The sequence below is a fragment of the Embiotoca jacksoni genome, unplaced genomic scaffold (genome assembly GCF_022577435.1).
Source record: "Embiotoca jacksoni isolate LCO1_2020_lvr unplaced genomic scaffold, fEmbJac1.0.p SCAF_12, whole genome shotgun sequence".
Taxonomy (NCBI): domain Eukaryota; kingdom Metazoa; phylum Chordata; class Actinopteri; family Embiotocidae; genus Embiotoca; species Embiotoca jacksoni.
This window is the reverse complement of record NW_027185252.1, coordinates 18,151,368-18,170,024: the sequence shown is the minus strand read 5'-3', so window position 1 is coordinate 18,170,024 and position 18,657 is coordinate 18,151,368. Positions and strand designations below refer to the sequence as shown.

The 18,657-nt window shown below is 39.0% G+C and overlaps 1 protein-coding gene across 1 annotated transcript in view; it reads left to right on the top strand.

Annotated features, from left to right (window-relative positions):
* The first annotated feature begins 1,847 nt into the window (after positions 1-1,847).
* The window catches only part of LOC138195636 (gamma-aminobutyric acid receptor subunit pi), a 57,354-nt gene continuing 40,544 nt past the window's right edge, over positions 1,848-18,657 (top strand). The window contains exons 1-2 of the mRNA XM_069145252.1: positions 1,848-2,080; positions 13,261-13,350. Of these exons, the coding sequence (XP_069001353.1) occupies positions 13,298-13,350 (53 nt within the window). The 5' untranslated portion in view covers positions 1,848-2,080; positions 13,261-13,297. The remainder of the gene's footprint in view (positions 2,081-13,260; positions 13,351-18,657) is intronic.

Sequence of the window (18,657 nt, the reverse complement as noted above, 5' to 3'; positions counted from 1 at the left end):
AATTTTTTCGCTACAGCAGCATACAGAAGCAATAAGATATTAATAGAAATAATAGGATAAAATAATAGAATATAATAGAATAGAATAATAGAAAAGCAATAAAATAGCAGTAAATAGCAGTACAAAATATAAAATATAAAATGCACAGTATATACAGTATATACAGTACAGTATATATCTATATATATTATATACAAACAAACCAAGAAACACAGTCAACATATATATATATATACACAGTACAGTATATATCTATATATATTCAAACAAACCAAGAAACACAATCAACAGTGTTATTGTTCTGTGATGGATTTTGCCAGAGGTGAGTTATTGTACAGTCTTATTGCAGGTGGTAACACTACAGAGAGCACAAAGGAAGAGATTTGTTTTGTTAATCTGACGTGGATTTTATTCATTTGTTGACTGGTTTTATATTAATGGATGGGTATATTTCAAGCAATATACAGGGAGATTATCGTCATAGAAATTGTGCACATGTAATTTATAATGATATGCTACAGTATATTTATTTTTTACCACAATTTCTCCCTTATCTGTGCTTGTGGAAAAATGACCTCGTTCTGCTTTTTGCATTTATCATAAGAACTAGAATACCAAGCAGGATGAGACATAACAAAAGTGCAGGGCCAACATTTTAATAAAAGAAAGTGTCACATTTAAAGGGTATGAGCCACAAGGTTGCAAGACTTTGACCTTTATATTTTTTAGCACCCCCCAGCAACTAAGTGTAAGTGAATAAAGAATGAATAAGGGTGAATAAGGTTGCAAGAATATCACTACCTTCTTTTTTTCTTAATATGTTCCTATGTTGTTGTTTTAACTGATCCCAAAACTCTTTGAAAGTCACAAGACATTTGGATAATATTTGTTTTTCCTGGTGTTCTGTTCTTGAACTCTCATTGAAATACAGTGAAATGTAAGGGTTAAAGCTAGATTCAGTTTTAATGATCCCCATAGGGATAGTCCTCTCTTTGCTTTCCCCCCCATCACAGTAAGGTCAGAAGTCAGAGTCAGCTCCAAAGCAGACTCCCGGAGGTGGAAACATAACAAACATGGATGAAAGGGATTCATTGTCCTGCATGTATTGTCAGCCATGTAGCTGAATGGCTGTTTGCCAACAGAGGGACTTAACCGTCTATTGCTTGGATGGTGGTCTTTTTACAACCACTAAGGCACTCTTCTGTTCTACCATACACTGACTGAGCTCCAACAGTTATGGCACACATGTGAGCAAAGATCGGATCAGTTGCTGCCTGACTGACTGCCCCTCACTCCCTTTGGGGCGTTATGGATGGAAGTGTTGCTTGTACGCCCACGCAGAGACGAAGAGGTGAGGCCTGGGGATGGTTGTCAAGCCCCATCCATCAGAGCCCAACACCTTGCCACAAGGTACCCCATCCTGACTTGTAGCCCATGAGCCTTCTTTTCTGAATGTTTAAGCAACCTATTTTTCTTTGTGTGAGGCTGATTAGAAAGTATAATAGCTGTAAGTGCTGCTGCGAAGCGTTAAATGTGCACTGACACGATTATTGTCACTTGATTTCTTCAAAGTACCAGAATAGAGATGGGGATGATAATATAGTTGTGTTTTGTGTCAGTATAGATTCTATTATGTATCCTGCTTTTAATGTGAAGGAGGGATAAAAGACAGAAAGAAAACCATACAGCTCTAAGGTTTTAGTTGTAGCAATAGATATAATTTCCCCCCCTTTTATTGTAATAGAAGGGTGACACCCAGCAGTCAGCATCATGAGAGGTTTTCTGGGATTCATCTTGGGCAGCTTTGGAAACTCCAAATCAGCTGCGCGTTCATGGCGTGCGTCATTGCGCAGCATCGCGTCCAGCCCATAGTGGTTAATGGCAATCCGCTGACAGAACACAACCAGTTGTTTGTGCGGGCATATGCATGCGGATCAGCAGGTGCTGTCTCTAAAAAAACAACACTGGATGGAAGTCGTGGTTGCAGCAACAGCGATCTGAGGGAAAACTCACATTACGGACTGTTATTTCGAGGATGCGCTGCCATATGTGACATGTTCGCGGTTTTCGGCAGACACAGGTAAAGTTCAGATTTAACTTCAGTAATCTGTTTTTTGTTTTTTTTTGCTTAACATGATTGTGGCACTTGTCCATGTTTGGTGCGCTCAAAATGTTGAAAATGTTTCTTGCTTTTTGTGCGCTTCCTCTAACCAGCGCAACTTTGAATGCAGCATGCGGTCTCAGGCAGGTTGGATACTAAAGTCCGCTGACGATTATAACTTTGATGTACGGAGGGATATTTTTCTGTAGTCGGAAAATATCCAAAACTCTAAAAAAAAAAATCTCCGCGGTTGCTCATCGAGTACAAGCTCATGTTGGTCGTTGTTACTTAATTGCCAAATGTGTGTGTGTGTGTGTGTGTGTGTGTGTCCATACGCGCCTCAGTGCGTGTGTGCGTCTTCCTCCTGAATTCTGCTGCTTTCAGTTAATTCTGCCCGTGTAAACTGCTGGTGCATCAGAGCGTTGATGATTCTCTTTTCCTTGATGTGCATGAGGGTTGAGGAGGTTAACACGTTTTTGCTTAACCACACAAGCCTCTTAATCGTTGATTGATTTTTTTTTCCCCCAGGGCAATATTTTGGGGAGATTGTACCCTGACTCTCTCTCTCTTTCTTTTTTTTCTTTTTTAATAAGACACACTGAAGTATTCCAACTGTGGTGCAACTCATAAGGCAAACTGCCACCTTTAATTGGGTACATGGGAGATTTTAAGGATGAGAGTTATAAAAGTGCCAAGAAGGTTAATGTCAGGGATGAATTCAGCGGAGACCCTTAAGATAATGTGCAGTGTATTCATGGGAAGCAGGAGGAACTGGGAGGCACAAATACAGAATTTATCAGGGTTAAAAACATCCTGTGGCCATTTCCCAGCCAGACTAACCTTGTGCATTATACAGTTTTTTTTTTTATTTATTTTTTTTTTATCAACGATGATGTCTACTTTGGCCAATGTTTCCCCAACAGCCCTGCATCAGATAAAAACAGTTAAGCTGTTAAATCAACAGACAAATGCTGGCAGCAATGCTATGATTCCACTACGATAAAAACTGTAATTAAAATCCTCCTAATGCTCCATGAAGCCTTATGGTGAGTTTCCCCGAGTTCTCCTCTAATTTCTCAAACTATATTTATCACAATTATAATGCCTGTAATCAGCGGAATAAGCACAGATTGTGAGGCACACTTGATTGGTGGAGATTCTTTTTGTTCACTCGTAGGGTGTACGAACTGCCAGCTGCTTTTCAGATGCAGCTCTCAGTGCAGGCCAGCAGTTGCAAGAAGGCACGGGAGGGATGAGATTTACATAACTAGAGTTGTGTAGAGATAATGGAAAGGCTCTCTGTTATCATCAAAACTCCAAAGCTGAGAGTGGTGTTTTCCTCTCAGATGGACACTGGAGGAGATGAAGGGTTTTTGATTTTGATTTTTTTTTTTTAAACCTGCAGTTTCAAACACCAAATTGAACACCAGGAGTGGGTTGTCTTATTAGACATGTGACAGAACTGTCTTTGTTTTCAGTTTTGTTTTCTCTGTATTTATTATTCGTCCCTGTCTTGTTTTTGTTTTTTTACCTGCTTATTGACTGTTTTCTGTGGTCTGTAAAGCTAAATGGGAGCACAGCCTTGTGTCACTGGCTGCTGATTCATCTCAGTCATTTGGAGCGCATCTGTTATGTCAGGTGCAGACCTTCTGACCCCACTTTTTGATTATGTTTTTTTCAAAGCAACATTTTTGGACGTTCCAGGTTGGTTTGCAGCTCATTGCAGCAGCAGCTGTGTCACTTTCTGGTTCTTGTCTCATGGGACTTTGCGTTGACTCAGTGGCACAGTGTCATGTGTCATCAGTAATACAATCTGATGGCTCAAAGTCCTTCTGGTATTGTCCATTCATGTGCTGTCACAGCGTCCTGATGTTTCTTTTGAAAGACTGGTTTCCCTCAGGCTTTTCTTTGCTTACAGATTACACTTGATAGAAAGACCAAAGGTGTGGTCTGGAGGGGCCGCCAGTCACATACTGCACGTTGCAGTGGTTTGGGAAAGAGTCCAAATCCTTTTTATTTGTCAGTATTTCCCCATACTAGACATCAACTGATGAGTATCTGCAAACAGCTGCCTTCTATAAAATTAGAGTATTCTCCAAAACAACCTATCTATGGTGACTTGTAAAAGTGCAAAAAAACAGACTGTCCTCCCTTAAAACACTGCCATATAGGTTATCTATGCAAGCAGCTAATATGACCAACATTTCCTTTTTTGCGGCCTTTTATGTCTGTTGTAATTATGACGGAAGCATTGGACGAAGTCAGGTGACCTAGTTTGAAGGGTGACAAAGTCTGTGTTGGTGGTTGGATGGATCAAACACAAGACTTTCATTCCAAGAGGCTGTTAATGTCTTGTGTGTAAACAAAGTCAACGCCAACTTATTTGAACATAAGTTAAAGCAGTGCAGGTAAATGAACGTCCGTTACACCGAAGCCAAACGAGATCACACAACACCGATTCAACCAACCACCGCCAGATAGATCTCTGTATTTCACAAAATATGTTTTTATATCTGGTGTCTGGTGTGACATTCCCACGCTGGTCAGATGAATGCAAACAGCCCACGCTCTATGAGCAAAGCATCGCAGCCGTGCCCATAGAGTATGGCCAGTTTTCATACTAATTTGAACCCAAACCATGATCTTTCCCCAAGTAGTTTTGGTACACAACCAACCCTGACACAACATTAATCACGTGTTTTTTTCGTTTCCATGACAACAAAGATTCAGTACACCTGTCGCTGGTACTATCTTGTAGTCATGTTATTTTGGCTAATGAGCTATGCTGTTGTTTCAGTCTGAAGACATGTTGGTCCTATAGAGGATGCTAAAAACACTCATATATTGTTTTTGGGGTTCATTAGTTTCAGGAAAATATTGTGTTGCAAGAAGCATGAAGGACAGAGTTGTTAGAGCTTCTTAGCATACAGAAATCCTCAGTCCACCAAAAATCGTTTCATATGTTCTGAACCATCAGAATTAAGGATTTCATTACCTGCTGGTGTTATTTATTCAGGATGACACAGCGTAACCCCAGAGCTCCATCAACAGAAATATTATATTGCAAGACTTTTCAACAAACTTAAACATCACACTTTATTTCCAATGTTACAGGCAGAGAAGTGAAACCAGGCAGAGTAGATACGTTAATTTTGATTATTGCAGGGAGGCATTAACATGTTGAATTTAATGAGTTTTTATAGTTATGTTTTACAAGTTCTTTAATATTTCCAAATCTTTTCCCATTGCTGGTCCTCTTTTACTTTATTTTATATACAGGTTATGTTTTTTTTTTTTTTTTTATTATTTTTTTTTTTAAGATATAATGAATAAACAACATATAGCTATTTATGTTTTTACAGTATTCCACATCTAAGAGGCCACATTTTCTGAGGTTGCTCTATTGATTCAGTCTTTCAGTGGCCTGAAACCACATGACTTTATCAAACCCATCGATACATTAATATTTGATTGTCTGATTATGTATGTGTATATGCATGATTGGTTGTCTTTCATATCTATTTTTTCATTCTTCTGTTTTCACTACAGACATTGAATGTTCATACTCATTACTGGCTTCCATTTTAAAGATTTGCCTTCTCACTCCTCCTCATCATCCACTCCACTGTCATCACTGCTGTATTTGCAAGCCTGCAGATTTTTCTCCCCATGGTGTATATTTAAAGCAGCAATGTTGCTAGCTCAGCCTAATAATAATGCAGAGTGATGGACACTGGGGACCTGTCTGGTATGATGATGAGGAGAAGAAGTCAGTCAGAGCCCAAATTAAAGCTTCTAAACCGGCAGATGAAATGGGGGAGGAGAGGTCTCCGCCTAGATGAAGTCCATCGAGTCCTGGAAGACTTCGCCGTGGTGCGTTTGAATGAGCGTGAGATAGAAAATGAGACTCAGAGGGTGTCTGTCAAGGAGGTGCGCTGAGGAGTGCCTTTTATATAATAAGAGATGTTGGTTAGGCTGTGGCGAGAACCTTAAAGACCCAACAATGAAAACATCACTGAGATACTTTGATAAGATAAAACTACCATACAGTGAAACGCTCTGTTACTCTGTTCCATCACTCTCAAATTGATGATTCTTTTTGAGCTATTTTTGCTTCAATGTACTTGTAGAATCTCTGAAGAACTTTTGAAGATCTAACAAAATAAGTAAATGGAGGGGGGAAGCTGGACTGACGTACGAAGCACTCGAGGCTGAAACGCTGTGGGACTTTTGTTCCCAGAGTCTTAATGAATGAGCTTTTCATGCATTCTGTATTAGTTTTTATGAGCACTATTACATACATCTGACTGTTCACATTCTCTCAAGTTTTTTATTCATCCTTTTTGCCGTAGTGTAACGTATTGTTTCTGCAGCAGTTTAACATGCTGCAAATCCTGATGATTGACACTAAAGTACCCTGATTGATTAGATTAGATTAGATTAGATTAGATTAGATTAGATTAGATTAGATTAGATTAGATCTGATCTGATTAGAGAACCAAGGCTGTATCAAGTTAAACATCTTTTTTTGAAAATTATCAATCACCTTGCTTTCATAGCTTTTCTTGTGACTGGATGGGTTGGATGTGGAGAATCATTTGTCTATTGAATGTATCACTAACTAAAAGAATCAGCCCAGAGGAGAAAAGCTGTTTGATGATCCAAGATGAGTTTTTAACATCACTGTTTTTTGTTTGGCAGAGATGAATTTCATTTGGTTTCAAATGAAACCAATCATACACAAGACATGATGAAAATGTGCTCAAAATTTAGGTTACCCTAAGCAGATCACAGTAAGATGGTGAAGGCTTCAAGTAGCTAATGATGAACACCTTTATTGTGTTTTTTGCTGCAGGTGTTAAAATGGTTATCGGTGAAATAACTCGAGCAAAGTGCCCCAACTAACAAAGACTGCTGAAGGCCAGGTCCAGAAACATCTACTGTATAACCTGGTTCAGATAGATTTTGTATTAGTGAGATAAAACCTCCAGATTGGATCTCTAATGGTCTTAAAAACAGTTTTGTTGCATTCATTCTGTCATGATAGGCTGCTTTTTTAGTGCCACATCAACCCCTCGCCTAATAACAATGATCACATTTGGAGTGAGGTATGCAGATTTGAATGTGGAAAAAGACAGCACAGGATTTGGATTTGAACTCAGCTCATATTAGCAGGTGCCATGAGAAAACAAGTCACCATTAATGGGTCAAGTAGCAATTCCTTTTTCTACAGTGTTTATACTTTCACCATTTTAGGTGTCTGAAATCAAAGTGTCAAAGTTATATCTGTCATGCAAAATATCATGGACACTAAAGAAAATCATATTCAAAACTTTTGTTAAATATCACCTATAATAATGATTTACTTTGATATAGGTGTTTATAGTTATAACATACTCTCACAATAAATACTTCACCATCTCTGCTGGAGTTGCAGATGTGATTTGTGGGTTTCCTTTTTAGTATGAACCCTCAGACTTCCCTATCGACTTATTATGTCGACTGGAAACATAATTCTCTCTCTCATTTGTCAACAAGAGTCTGAAATCCAACTGTGCCGACTCAATCCTCATTTCCCCGCCATGGTATCTCGTTTACGATTCACAACCCGTTTGAATTCAGAGGTCCTTTTCTCAGGAAAGAGGTTTAAACTGTCACAGTTAAAGAGCCCAGGTGTATGTACCTACATTCATGGTGTCCTCATTATCCACACCAGTGAGCCAGCATACACAACTGTTATACCTTAATGGAGTCAAGCCGTTATTAATGCAATTAGTAACACCTGTGGCTTTTCAAGCAGTATCATGACATGAGCATGCTAATGTGTCATTACTCGCTGTTGGATTACATAAGCTTATAATTACAGCATTTACATGTTCTATGGTAAACAGAAAAATGATGATTAGCTTACTGGATACTATATTTACACTATATAATTACATTTGTTATATTTTAGCTACTTTGGCACCCGCTGGTTACACTTTGGCAACTATCAAATATTATATATCACTAGTACAGTGCCTGTTGAAAATAGCCTGTTTGCCAGTACGATTTCTGGCTTGTGGTATTGCTGTGTAGCTTTCTTGAGAACAGCATGCTGTAGTTGAAGACACGCTTCACTACATCACCAGACATTTTCGTTTTATGTAATTTCATCATTTAATAGAGGAGATGGAGATGCTTTACCGCAGGTGTGTGATGTATCTCAGGCTGAATGAGGACCATAGGCGGGTAAACAATAATTCGGTAAACCTGTGTACTTTTAGCCAACAGTAGTGCTAACATTAGCTACTTAACAACAGGTCATGGAAGTTAAATGTGATTTAACTGAGAAAATTAAATTTTATATTTAAAATATCCAGTGGTGGAACTTAACAAAGTACATTTACTTATGTATATGTTTCTCACAGACAGCACCGATATAAATATATGATGATGTATAGTTTTGCTGTAGATTAAACTACCCAAGCATGTAGTTATTAAATTATCCCAACCTTAAACTATAGGAATACAATGCAACATACACAGAAAATGCAGCTCTTTGCTTGACCTCGTCACGACGGTAGTTTTTGTTATTTGGCCTATGTGAAATTTAAAGTGAAAAAACTTGGCCGCTGCTCCTAAGTGTTTTAACAGTAGTTAGGATAGGCGTGTTCTTCATGCATTTTTGACGTATTTTGCAGTCGCCTTTTTATGAAAATGTATTAATATCGAACGTGTCGCCCATGTCGCATGTCCAAATCACACAAAAGGCGCAGACTTGGGTCCCCAGCTACACGTATACTGAGTTTGAAGCAGATGGGACGAACGGTTGTGGAGATACGCCAAGGAGAGACTGATAGACAGAGATTTCTGAAATTATATAAAGAGATCATTGGTGAAGTTCATGATTTTGATTAACCATAAAATAAATAAACAACAAGCAACACTGTCATTTTTTTCGTTTTATGTAAAATGAATGTAGGGAAGTGAACGGCTGGGGAAACCGGTGAAATGGGGTATGAACAAGCAGCTCGGAGGCCACAAAGGTTGACATGTTATTGATGTGACTCATTCGGTATATGCCTAGAAATAAGTACTTTGAAGAGCAACAAAGGAGAGAAAAGTCAGAGAATTAGACAAAGTGACTCAGTTCTGCCTAACATATCTTTTTATATTTGCTGCTGCCCTTTTCAAGTCAGCTTAAAATCAAATTGCCAACAGCTGGAGTCACAGATGAAAGACAGGCATCACTTTGGAGGGCTGTTACCCATCCTCCAACATTACAGTGCCCTTCATCAGGATGGTCACTGAGCTCAGGCAGATGCTTGGACAGTTTTGACAGACAGGCGTGGGCTGAAAAGGGGAGATAACCAGGCTTTAAGAGGGCTGACGAACCTGAAGCACCAATACCTGTGAAACAATATGAAACTGACTTTTTAGGGTGATCGTTTAAAAGAATTATTAAATCATTTCTGAGTAAGAGTGTGAGTAATTGAAGAGATAAAATGCATTATACAGGAAAGACTGAACTGCCAACCTGATACCAAGCCGAAGTGTCGTCAAGCAAAGGATACCGTGTCAGTATCACATTTTGCCTTCCCGAACCGTATGACTTTAGTTGCGCTTCATCACATGACCTCCTTATTTGACCCTGGTCATAAATGCATGTACTTTTCACACCTAGGCGAGGCAAAGCGTAACACTGACACGGTATCCTCTGGTGGAGAATTAGTGTGTATTCGGGGTTTTGGGTTTAACAGGCTGAAGTTGCATATTGTTAACATTGTATAGATAATGGGTGATGTAGACTTACTTTAACTGTGAGTAACACACAAATAGTCATTTCAAAAAGTAATTTCCACTCCACAAATACATTTTATAGCATCAGATTTCAATATTTTTACAATACTCACATATCAAACTTTTCAATATCTTCCATTGATATAAACTAAATAGTTTAAATACCCTTTGTGAAGTAAGTCAAATATTTGCATATTGTTCGGTGCAAAACTTTGTCAAACAGGTCTTCAAGGGTATCCCTGATACCTTGAATAGCACTCCATGTTTCTGTAAAGTGCTGCAGTGCACTGACCAAATTGCTTCCAGGAGAGTGGGCGTGATTCAGTTCTTTTAATGCATTAACAAGTTGGTGTAGGTAATTATTTATAATGGCAGCCTTCTGTAGGAGTACAAGTAAAAGTGTGGTCTGGAAAGGATGAGCTGAATGTCAAATAAATACATTTAATATGCAAAATAGAACATTATAATTTGTATGTGCAAAGAGCAGGAACACATCTTGATGTCTTTTTTTTTTCAAAATAAGTTCTCTTTAACTCTTAAAATGATGAAAACACTTTCACAGTAATTCCCCTCACACCACAGCTTTGATTTGCAGCCCTCTTTATACTGGTTGGGTGGGGAATCAGTTCAAAAGCAACACACTTATATTTGGTTATAAACATCCTTCATTTAGTTTAAATCAGTCTCAAGTGTTGCACTATTTAATGTACATTCAGGAGGCGTTTCAATGATTTTACATTAATATTTACTCGCCTGACTTAACCTTCACATATAGAACATACTCATCTTTTAAATGTTACACTGTAACAACAATAAAAATAAAGTCTGATTGGAATTGTACAGAAATGTTAAAAGCGGTTCGGAGGAAAAAAGGTAACTGAAGAGACTAAAGTGTTTGTGTGACTGTTTGTACATTTCATGTTTGGTTACAGAGGTAAACTTGATTGTTAAAAGGTTGTGAAATGCAGCTTCTCCAATGTATTTTGTGGCTGCATTATGTTGTGGATGTTTCTGTTTGCAGTGAAACTACAGGAACTTGGTCAGATTTTGTATCAAAACTGATCCATGCATAGTTGACAAAACAGATTTAAAGCATTAATTCAATGTTTTAGAAATACACCTGGTTGCTTTCTTGCAGAGTTAGACCCTGACAGAAAAACGACACGAATATCATATGTGAAAAAACTCATCTGTTCACATCTGTGACCTAATACACATGATTGTGTGATGGGAAACATGTTTTTTGCACATGGGAAAAGTGGTTTTGGAATGTTTTCATGGTGTAATGTGTGAAGCCATGTAGATTCCCATGTGAAAACTTTTCCACAGATCTTCCCCATGTAATCATATGGTGCAACATGTGGTAAACATGTGTCATTGCCATGATTACATGTTGTGATGTGGAAAACATTGGAAACGCACATGTTTTTTTCTGTAAGGGGATTTTTAGATGTTCTTTAACTATAATGCCACAGGTCAGGTCGGTTTAGCGAAGAGACTGGATTGGGGACGTCTAAAGCTCTTCAGTTATCATATTATGAGCTGCTTTTAGCCTTTAGCCTAATTGAAAGATAGCAATGTGATATTGATCTTGATATTGATATTAATTTGGCTTGCATCCAAAACGCAACTATGCATATATTCCAAAATGCCAGGTAATCCCTTTTAAATTGTTTCAAAAAAAAAAAATAAAGTCCTGTGTCCTATTTTTTAATATTATGAAAACAATTAAAATCTCAGTTTCAATGAAAACAGATGAATACACCCTGACTTGGGAGCACATGCATTTTTTTTTTATATGAACGGAGTTGCTCATGAGTCATAATGCATGACAGCTGAATGAGATTATCAGAAGTGAGTCAAAACTTTAAACATTCCTGTCATCTCTGTCAGGATCAGTCATGTCATTTATTGCTCCCCGTTTGGCTGCGGCACAGTTGGCAGCAAAGACAGGAAGTGGGCCATACTGTAGCTTCACTGTTTCTCAAATTATGACCAAAATGTATGCAGACAAGTCCTCAATGTCACAGTGTGTGCAGGGAATATGATAAATATAGTGCTGATTAATGTGTCTGTAAATTTAAAATTGAATACAGTGCTGTGATTTGTTACTGTACATGCTGTCAGTTGCTACGTAGATCCTGTCAGTGATAATGCCCAACCTGGCAAAACATGAAATAAACTCGCCGGTCCACTACAGCAAAATGTGAAATAGCCACACTTTGGCCTGTCTAGGCGTGGCAGTTTCACATTTTCGGGAAATGAAATATACTGCATGCATACAGCCACATGATTTGCAGGAAAATGAAACTTTTAGGAAAAATGCATGGTTGGGGTTTGTGACGAAAAACGTGGTTGGGGAACAAAAATAACTCAAGATCAATGTCATCACCTCCTGGATTCAAACCTCTGCTTCCCACATGACAGTCTCTGATTCATAGCACCATGCAAGCCCTCCTACTTCTCTCTACCACCAAAAAATGTCCGTTGTATTGGGTCACATGATCCGTCATTACATTACTGTTACATGCATGTACGTTTCATGCTTACAAAACGTGAAATGCCTCAAGTTTTTCTGTTGTTGACAGGTGTGTCTAGTTCACGCTTTGCAGTGATACTGGTTTGTAATGCCATGTCTCACCTGCTACACAACCGTTTCACTGTGTTATGTAACATTATTACCAACAGGTCTTACTGTGTTTGATAGCTTGCACTACTGTGAAGGCACTTTTAACACCACAGCCACAGAAGTCTGCTTTCAACTTTCCATTAAATATTTCCTTCTCTCAGCTTGCCGTCCACAGCAGTCGGATCTCGCTGGTTAAGTCACTTCAGTCTCTGAAGGTTTTCTGTCTGCTTTCATCTGAAGAGAGGCAGAGGCAAAGTCTCCAGCTTACAGAGCCAGACTTGGAGTTTGGGTGAAGTCATTAACGGGAGGTCATTATGCTGTTGAGAGAACGTCCCTGAGGCATATCAGTGCTGTTACTCGCTTCAGTGTAATTTAGAAATACGTCAAATAAAGACTGTCCTACATTTAGGTGACTGTGAGAGAATCTGTAGAAGAAAACCAAGTGGCACAGTGAAGCTGCCGTTTCCTGGGTGATGGAAGTCATCTCAGTGAAAAAATATTTGCGGAGCTGTATACTGTAATGATTAAAGATAGGAAAAGGGGGGCACGGACCATCTTTGCTGCCTGCGAGCTGAAAATGGCAGATCTCAAACTCTTCCTCTGCACAAGTACTATGGTGCATCCCTGTTGACATTCATCAAATATTTTCAAAAGGGAACAAAATCAATATTTTCTGAATCTACGATCATCACTCGATTCTCTTTAAAATGTGTGTTTTTTTTTTGTCCCTTGTGTGCTCTTATTGCAGATAAATTCCACCTGGCGTATTCACTCCTTCTGCAGTCATGGCTCTCTCTGTATCTGGAGGGACCGTGTTCACCATCCTCCTCATTAGCAGGTAAGACCACGGACAGTAGAAGAAATACAACCACTGGGATCTACGAACCCACAGCCGTCCTAACAGGCAGGGAGTATAATCAAGTCATGTCAGATTGTAATTTGTAACAACACCAAATCTTTGCATGCAGTGAGCTCAGGAAGACAAAAGAGAGATGTAGCCTACTTGGTTGTATCATTTTCTTGTGTGACATCAATACTCAATAACAACTCCCCATGCATCAGACAAGAAGCAGTGAAATTCCATCGTCACATTGATGACGCTGCTGAGCAGAACCGATGAGGCATGATCCGGCACCACATGCATTGGTCATTGCATACAATTGGTGTTATAATCCCTGCGGAGGTCATATGGAGAGAATGATGGGATGTTTTGATGCACATTTGTCTGTTATTGTGAAGAGAAGCCTCTCCTCTTTCTTCCAGTTTATTCTCAAAGCACAGAGTGCCCTTTGCACATTTTAGATAAGGCAAACCCTCTGGGTCTTACTGAATTTTGCTGAAAGATATTCTCTGTATAGTGCAGCGCCTCTTTGCACAATCATCTGGAGGGTTATTGTGCTATAGCAGGTTTCCTGCTGCACTAGTGTGTTTTCAAATGCCAAATACCAGACCTGGAGTGTTCAGGCATGACATAAGTTAACTCCAGAAATTTGTGAGCTTTCAGATGAAAACTGATCCCCGAAAAGTGCCCAAAAGTAAAGGTCTTCATTAGTTAGCCTGGTTTACTGAGACCTGACCTCTGACCTGAATCCTAGCCACACCCCTGTTACATTCAAGTCAGGTTGGTCTGACTTTAATCCTCTGAAACCAAGCAGTTTCTGAACACTTACAGTGCATCCGGAGAGTATTCACAGCGCTTCACTTTTTCCACATTTTGTTGTTACAGCCTTATTCCATAATGGATTTAATTCATGTTTTTCCTCAATATGTACATGTACATGTACTGGACTGTTTTCACTTTTAAAACCTTGACAAACCCCTCTCCGTGCTCTCCATCCGTCTCCTCTGTGCAAAACAAAAAGGGAAAATGGAATTTTTGTCACGTCACTGTTGGCCATAGCTGAGTCATTCACGGCTTACCAGTTGCATTACAAAGCACAGCATTTTTTTTTTTCATCCTTTTTTTATTCCTACAGAACCTGGATCGTGTAAACAGTTCATCTTTTGGCAAATTTAGTTGAAACACACACAAAAAGCAGTTTCAAGAGTCAGATCATCATTGACTCCCATTTGGAAAGAAGACAAAAGGTTTCGCATGCACCTGTGGTGCTCGGGCTGCTTCCTGTTTGCAACTGTAATATCTAGGAACATAATTTTTTGTCTTTGTTTTAGTGAAAGGATGTGCAGCCCAACATTAAATGGTTTTACAAATTCAAGCTAACTTTAACTTCTTTAACTTTGCAGCATTTCAGCACCAAAGGTTCACATGTATGTTGGGCACACTTTTGTCCACAAATCTTAATGGTTTTAGGATATCTTGTGTTTTTATGAAAGAAATGTAGGTTTTTATGCGATTTCATCTCTCATTGTTGCACATTTGATAGAACTTGTACATCATTGCATATTATGAACATATATCCCACTAATCAAACTTTTTTTTTGTTTTTATCTGTTTAAAAAACAGTTTGACAGACAAACTTATTTTGAGTAATGTAATAAAAAGTCACTGATTTCAAATCAGAACAAACAGCTCAGTATGTAAGCGATATGACCTCCGTGACATTGTGTTTTATGGAGACCCTGGGAAGTTGATTTATCATGCTCTGCAGGCCATCAGCCAACCCTCTCAGTGCTCAGCTCTGAAGCTTTGATAGCTTTAGTATGATTAGGAAAGATGGCTTGCCCTCTGTCAGCTGAATACAAATGTTCTACAACCATTTCTAGCAACATGCATGGCCACAATATTGACCGAAAAGCTTTATAAAAAACGGCCTGTGACCTTGACAATGCTTAAACTGCCAAGACCTTCACCTCAAAACAAACAACCTCATTACAGGTCAAAAGTTGCAGCAATATAAGCTCATGAAGGGTCATGAGAGTCACGCATTCATCTGGCAGCAACGACTCACAGAGACACGAATGGCCTGGTTGAAAGACAGGACGCCACTAATTCATGTAGCTCAACATGTTTGCAAATGCCTGAGTGTCATTCGAGCTTCAGACATCTTCCTCCTTTCATGTTCCTGTGGCTGTCACTGAAAGCACTGGAGCATTATTTTTCTCCCCGAATAAAAAGAACAAAGGAAAAAATTGAACAGGAGAAGAGGATCACAGCTGAACTTGTTATTATAACAAACAAAAAAAACAAGACTGTGTCAGCTGAGGCCGTCAGCCATGACTGGGGCTGGCATATCAAATATTTACTGATTGTTGACTAAGCATGGCATTGGTGCAGACCACACATATGCTTTAGAGTCACTTCTAATTTATTGATTAGTGTATCCCAATTTTAACAAGATGTTTACATTGAGGCTGGTGTCTTTTGCAAGAGAATTAAAGAGTTAGAAATAACAAAAGGCACAAAAAGTGAAAAATATGCACAGAGCAAACAAAGCACAAGAAAATAATGATGTATTTAACTGGCAACTTGAGTAATGTCTCTAAAGAGACAAAACGGAATAATATCTAATTGAGTGTTTGCTAAGATTCACCCCTATTGCTGGTTTCAGAAAGAGGTAGACAGGTTCAGGGTTCGCATTTCAGCTGGCAACTCAGTTTTTCCAGTTGAAATGACAGCCATTGCTGGCAGGTTTGATCAGCTTTAGCCGGGCCCCTGGAGCAGCACTGGGCTGTGCAGTACTCTTGGCATATAGTTGCGGAGCCACATTATTCCAGCTTCTGCATTGATGCACACTGGCCTAAAAAGCATATTCCCATACACACCATTGGAAAAGGAGTGGATTTTCCTGACCATTACAACTTGACTATTTTTATATTTAAATTTTTTTGCCCGGTTTGTTCCGAAAATGTTTGGAAAGTCAAGAAGTGCCTGATAAAATTTTTATTTTATCCCATTCATATGTGAAAGCAGCCAACAGGAAGTCAGCCGGTTACACATTCTCTCTATGGTCTCAACTGAGAAGGAAACTAATGTTCATGCTCTACAAGCCCAAAATATAGGAAACATGTAGAACATCCAGTTATCTCATGATTGAAGCATGACGACCTTTTGATGCATACAGTATATGCCAGAGCAAAATTCATTTGAATGAATGTGGTGCTTTTTGGTCATCTGGTAGGCCCATACAGTTCTCCTTAATACAGCCAGGGCCATATTAAGCTAATGAGCTAACATTAACTTTAAAAATACAGTATATCTCCGGCTGACTTCATCCATAGACAAGATACTGGAATACACAATGAAACAGCATTGTTCTTAAATTCTAGTATAGGATTGGTACTGTGAATATGATAAGGACAACTTCGGTATCATACCGGTTCTAGCACAACCTTAACTCACAACTTCTTAGCTTACAAAGTTGTGCATGTTTTCAAATATTTTTTTCACACGAGTTCACGTATTTCGCAATATCTCGGGTAACTGTGTTTGAAGGGATGTAAACTTCCCCCAAATTCCTCAAATTGAATGAAGAGAAGTTTATTCACTCTATTAGCCCCCATTAACAGCTTCCACACAGTGTGACATGCTACATGATGGCTGTACAAGTCAAGAACAACCTTTAACCCCACAAACTAATCCTAGCCTTGCTATGTGCTTCTTTGCTTCACACTCCTGTAGATAGGTAGTACGGTGGTTCGGTAAGGGCTCAAGTATCCTTGGCTATAAAAAATAAAAGACGCCACCATTCAAACTCTTATGCAGTATATAGCGCAATGCTCTAGCTCAGGGGTCTTCAAAAACTTTTCAGGCCAAGGACCCCCAAACTGATAGAGAGATGGAGCAGGGACCCCCTACTATATATATTGTATAAAATTGTGTTTTATATTAAACTGGAGGAGTGCAGGAGGCTTGGAGGGACAGGTCCAGGCTAGTCTCGCGCTGTGAGTGAACCGGTGCCCAGCTTGAGGGAGCTCCTGTGTGTCGCTGAATGTGTGCATTTCTGACTGAAAAGATAACATCTTCTGCCTCCATTTATTCATCCACTACAATATGTTAATGTTTATTTAAAGACATTTAAATTTGTGGAAAATTATTATTTTTTTTTTTTAACTTGTCTAATCAACCAAAAAGAAAATTCAACATAGATTTTCAGTCATATAATAACGTCATTTAACTCACGTAATATACGTGAAATAACTTAGGAAATCTTCTTAGCGTTAACCCAAACCAGGATCTGTTCTTAACCCTGACAATTATGTTATATTCCCAAACCTAATTAATTTGTGACTGTGTCAAATTCAATAACCCAAACCATGATCTTCCCCAGAACCACGTGGTTTTCGGTGTCTAACCCTAAGGCACCTTGTGCATATGTATGAGATGCCAAACGGCACTTTAAACAAATCTGAGACGTCAGCGTGCTGTGACAAATCAGTGGTATTTGATGCCCTTTGATGAGAACGGGTTGGTACCATCCGTGATAAAGTCAAGTCATTTCTTTGTTGAAGCAGCCTCCGAATGAAAGGCCATATTATGATTTTGTGACCAGATGTAACTGCGTTCCTGTGCAAGTCATTTAGCAAACCCACATATATCAACGCAGGCTATGGCATGAAAGCACTCAGGCTTGATTTCTCATTGAATCTCTCTCAATAGAGCATTAATAATATAAAGTAGCACCATAATACTGAATATAGGCAACAATGGTTTCACAGCACTCGTTACAGAAAATATGGATACCATTTTTCTGAAGGCTATTACAGGCAGATTAAGGGCTTACGCTATGCTTTTCTTGCTTTTACAGGGGTGAATACAGGGGTAAGACAAGACTTAGAAATCCCCTTGATGTCAGCTTTTTTTTTTTTATTGATTGTCACTGGAGAGATTAGTGTACCCTTTTGCTCAGATAATTACGTGACTGGATTGGCTCAAACATGATGCCACAAAAACAGGAACATCAGAGGTACATGGAGAAAAGTAAGTGAATTGGAAAGTAAATTGCGCTCCTCGTATGACTTAAAATGAGTATATTACAGCATGCAGAGTTAAAGTTGCGGATTAAAAGAAAAGTTAAACTCTAAAGGTACGTTGACATGCGAGCTTCCGGGCTTTCATATCAGATACCGAGGCTGGACTTCAACAAATGCTTTTGCATGCTGATTTGGAAGAGTGATCCTCAATTGTACTGCTTGTGACAAGTGATGCTCAAGGCTGATGTCAAGAGTTACCAAAATATAACACCAC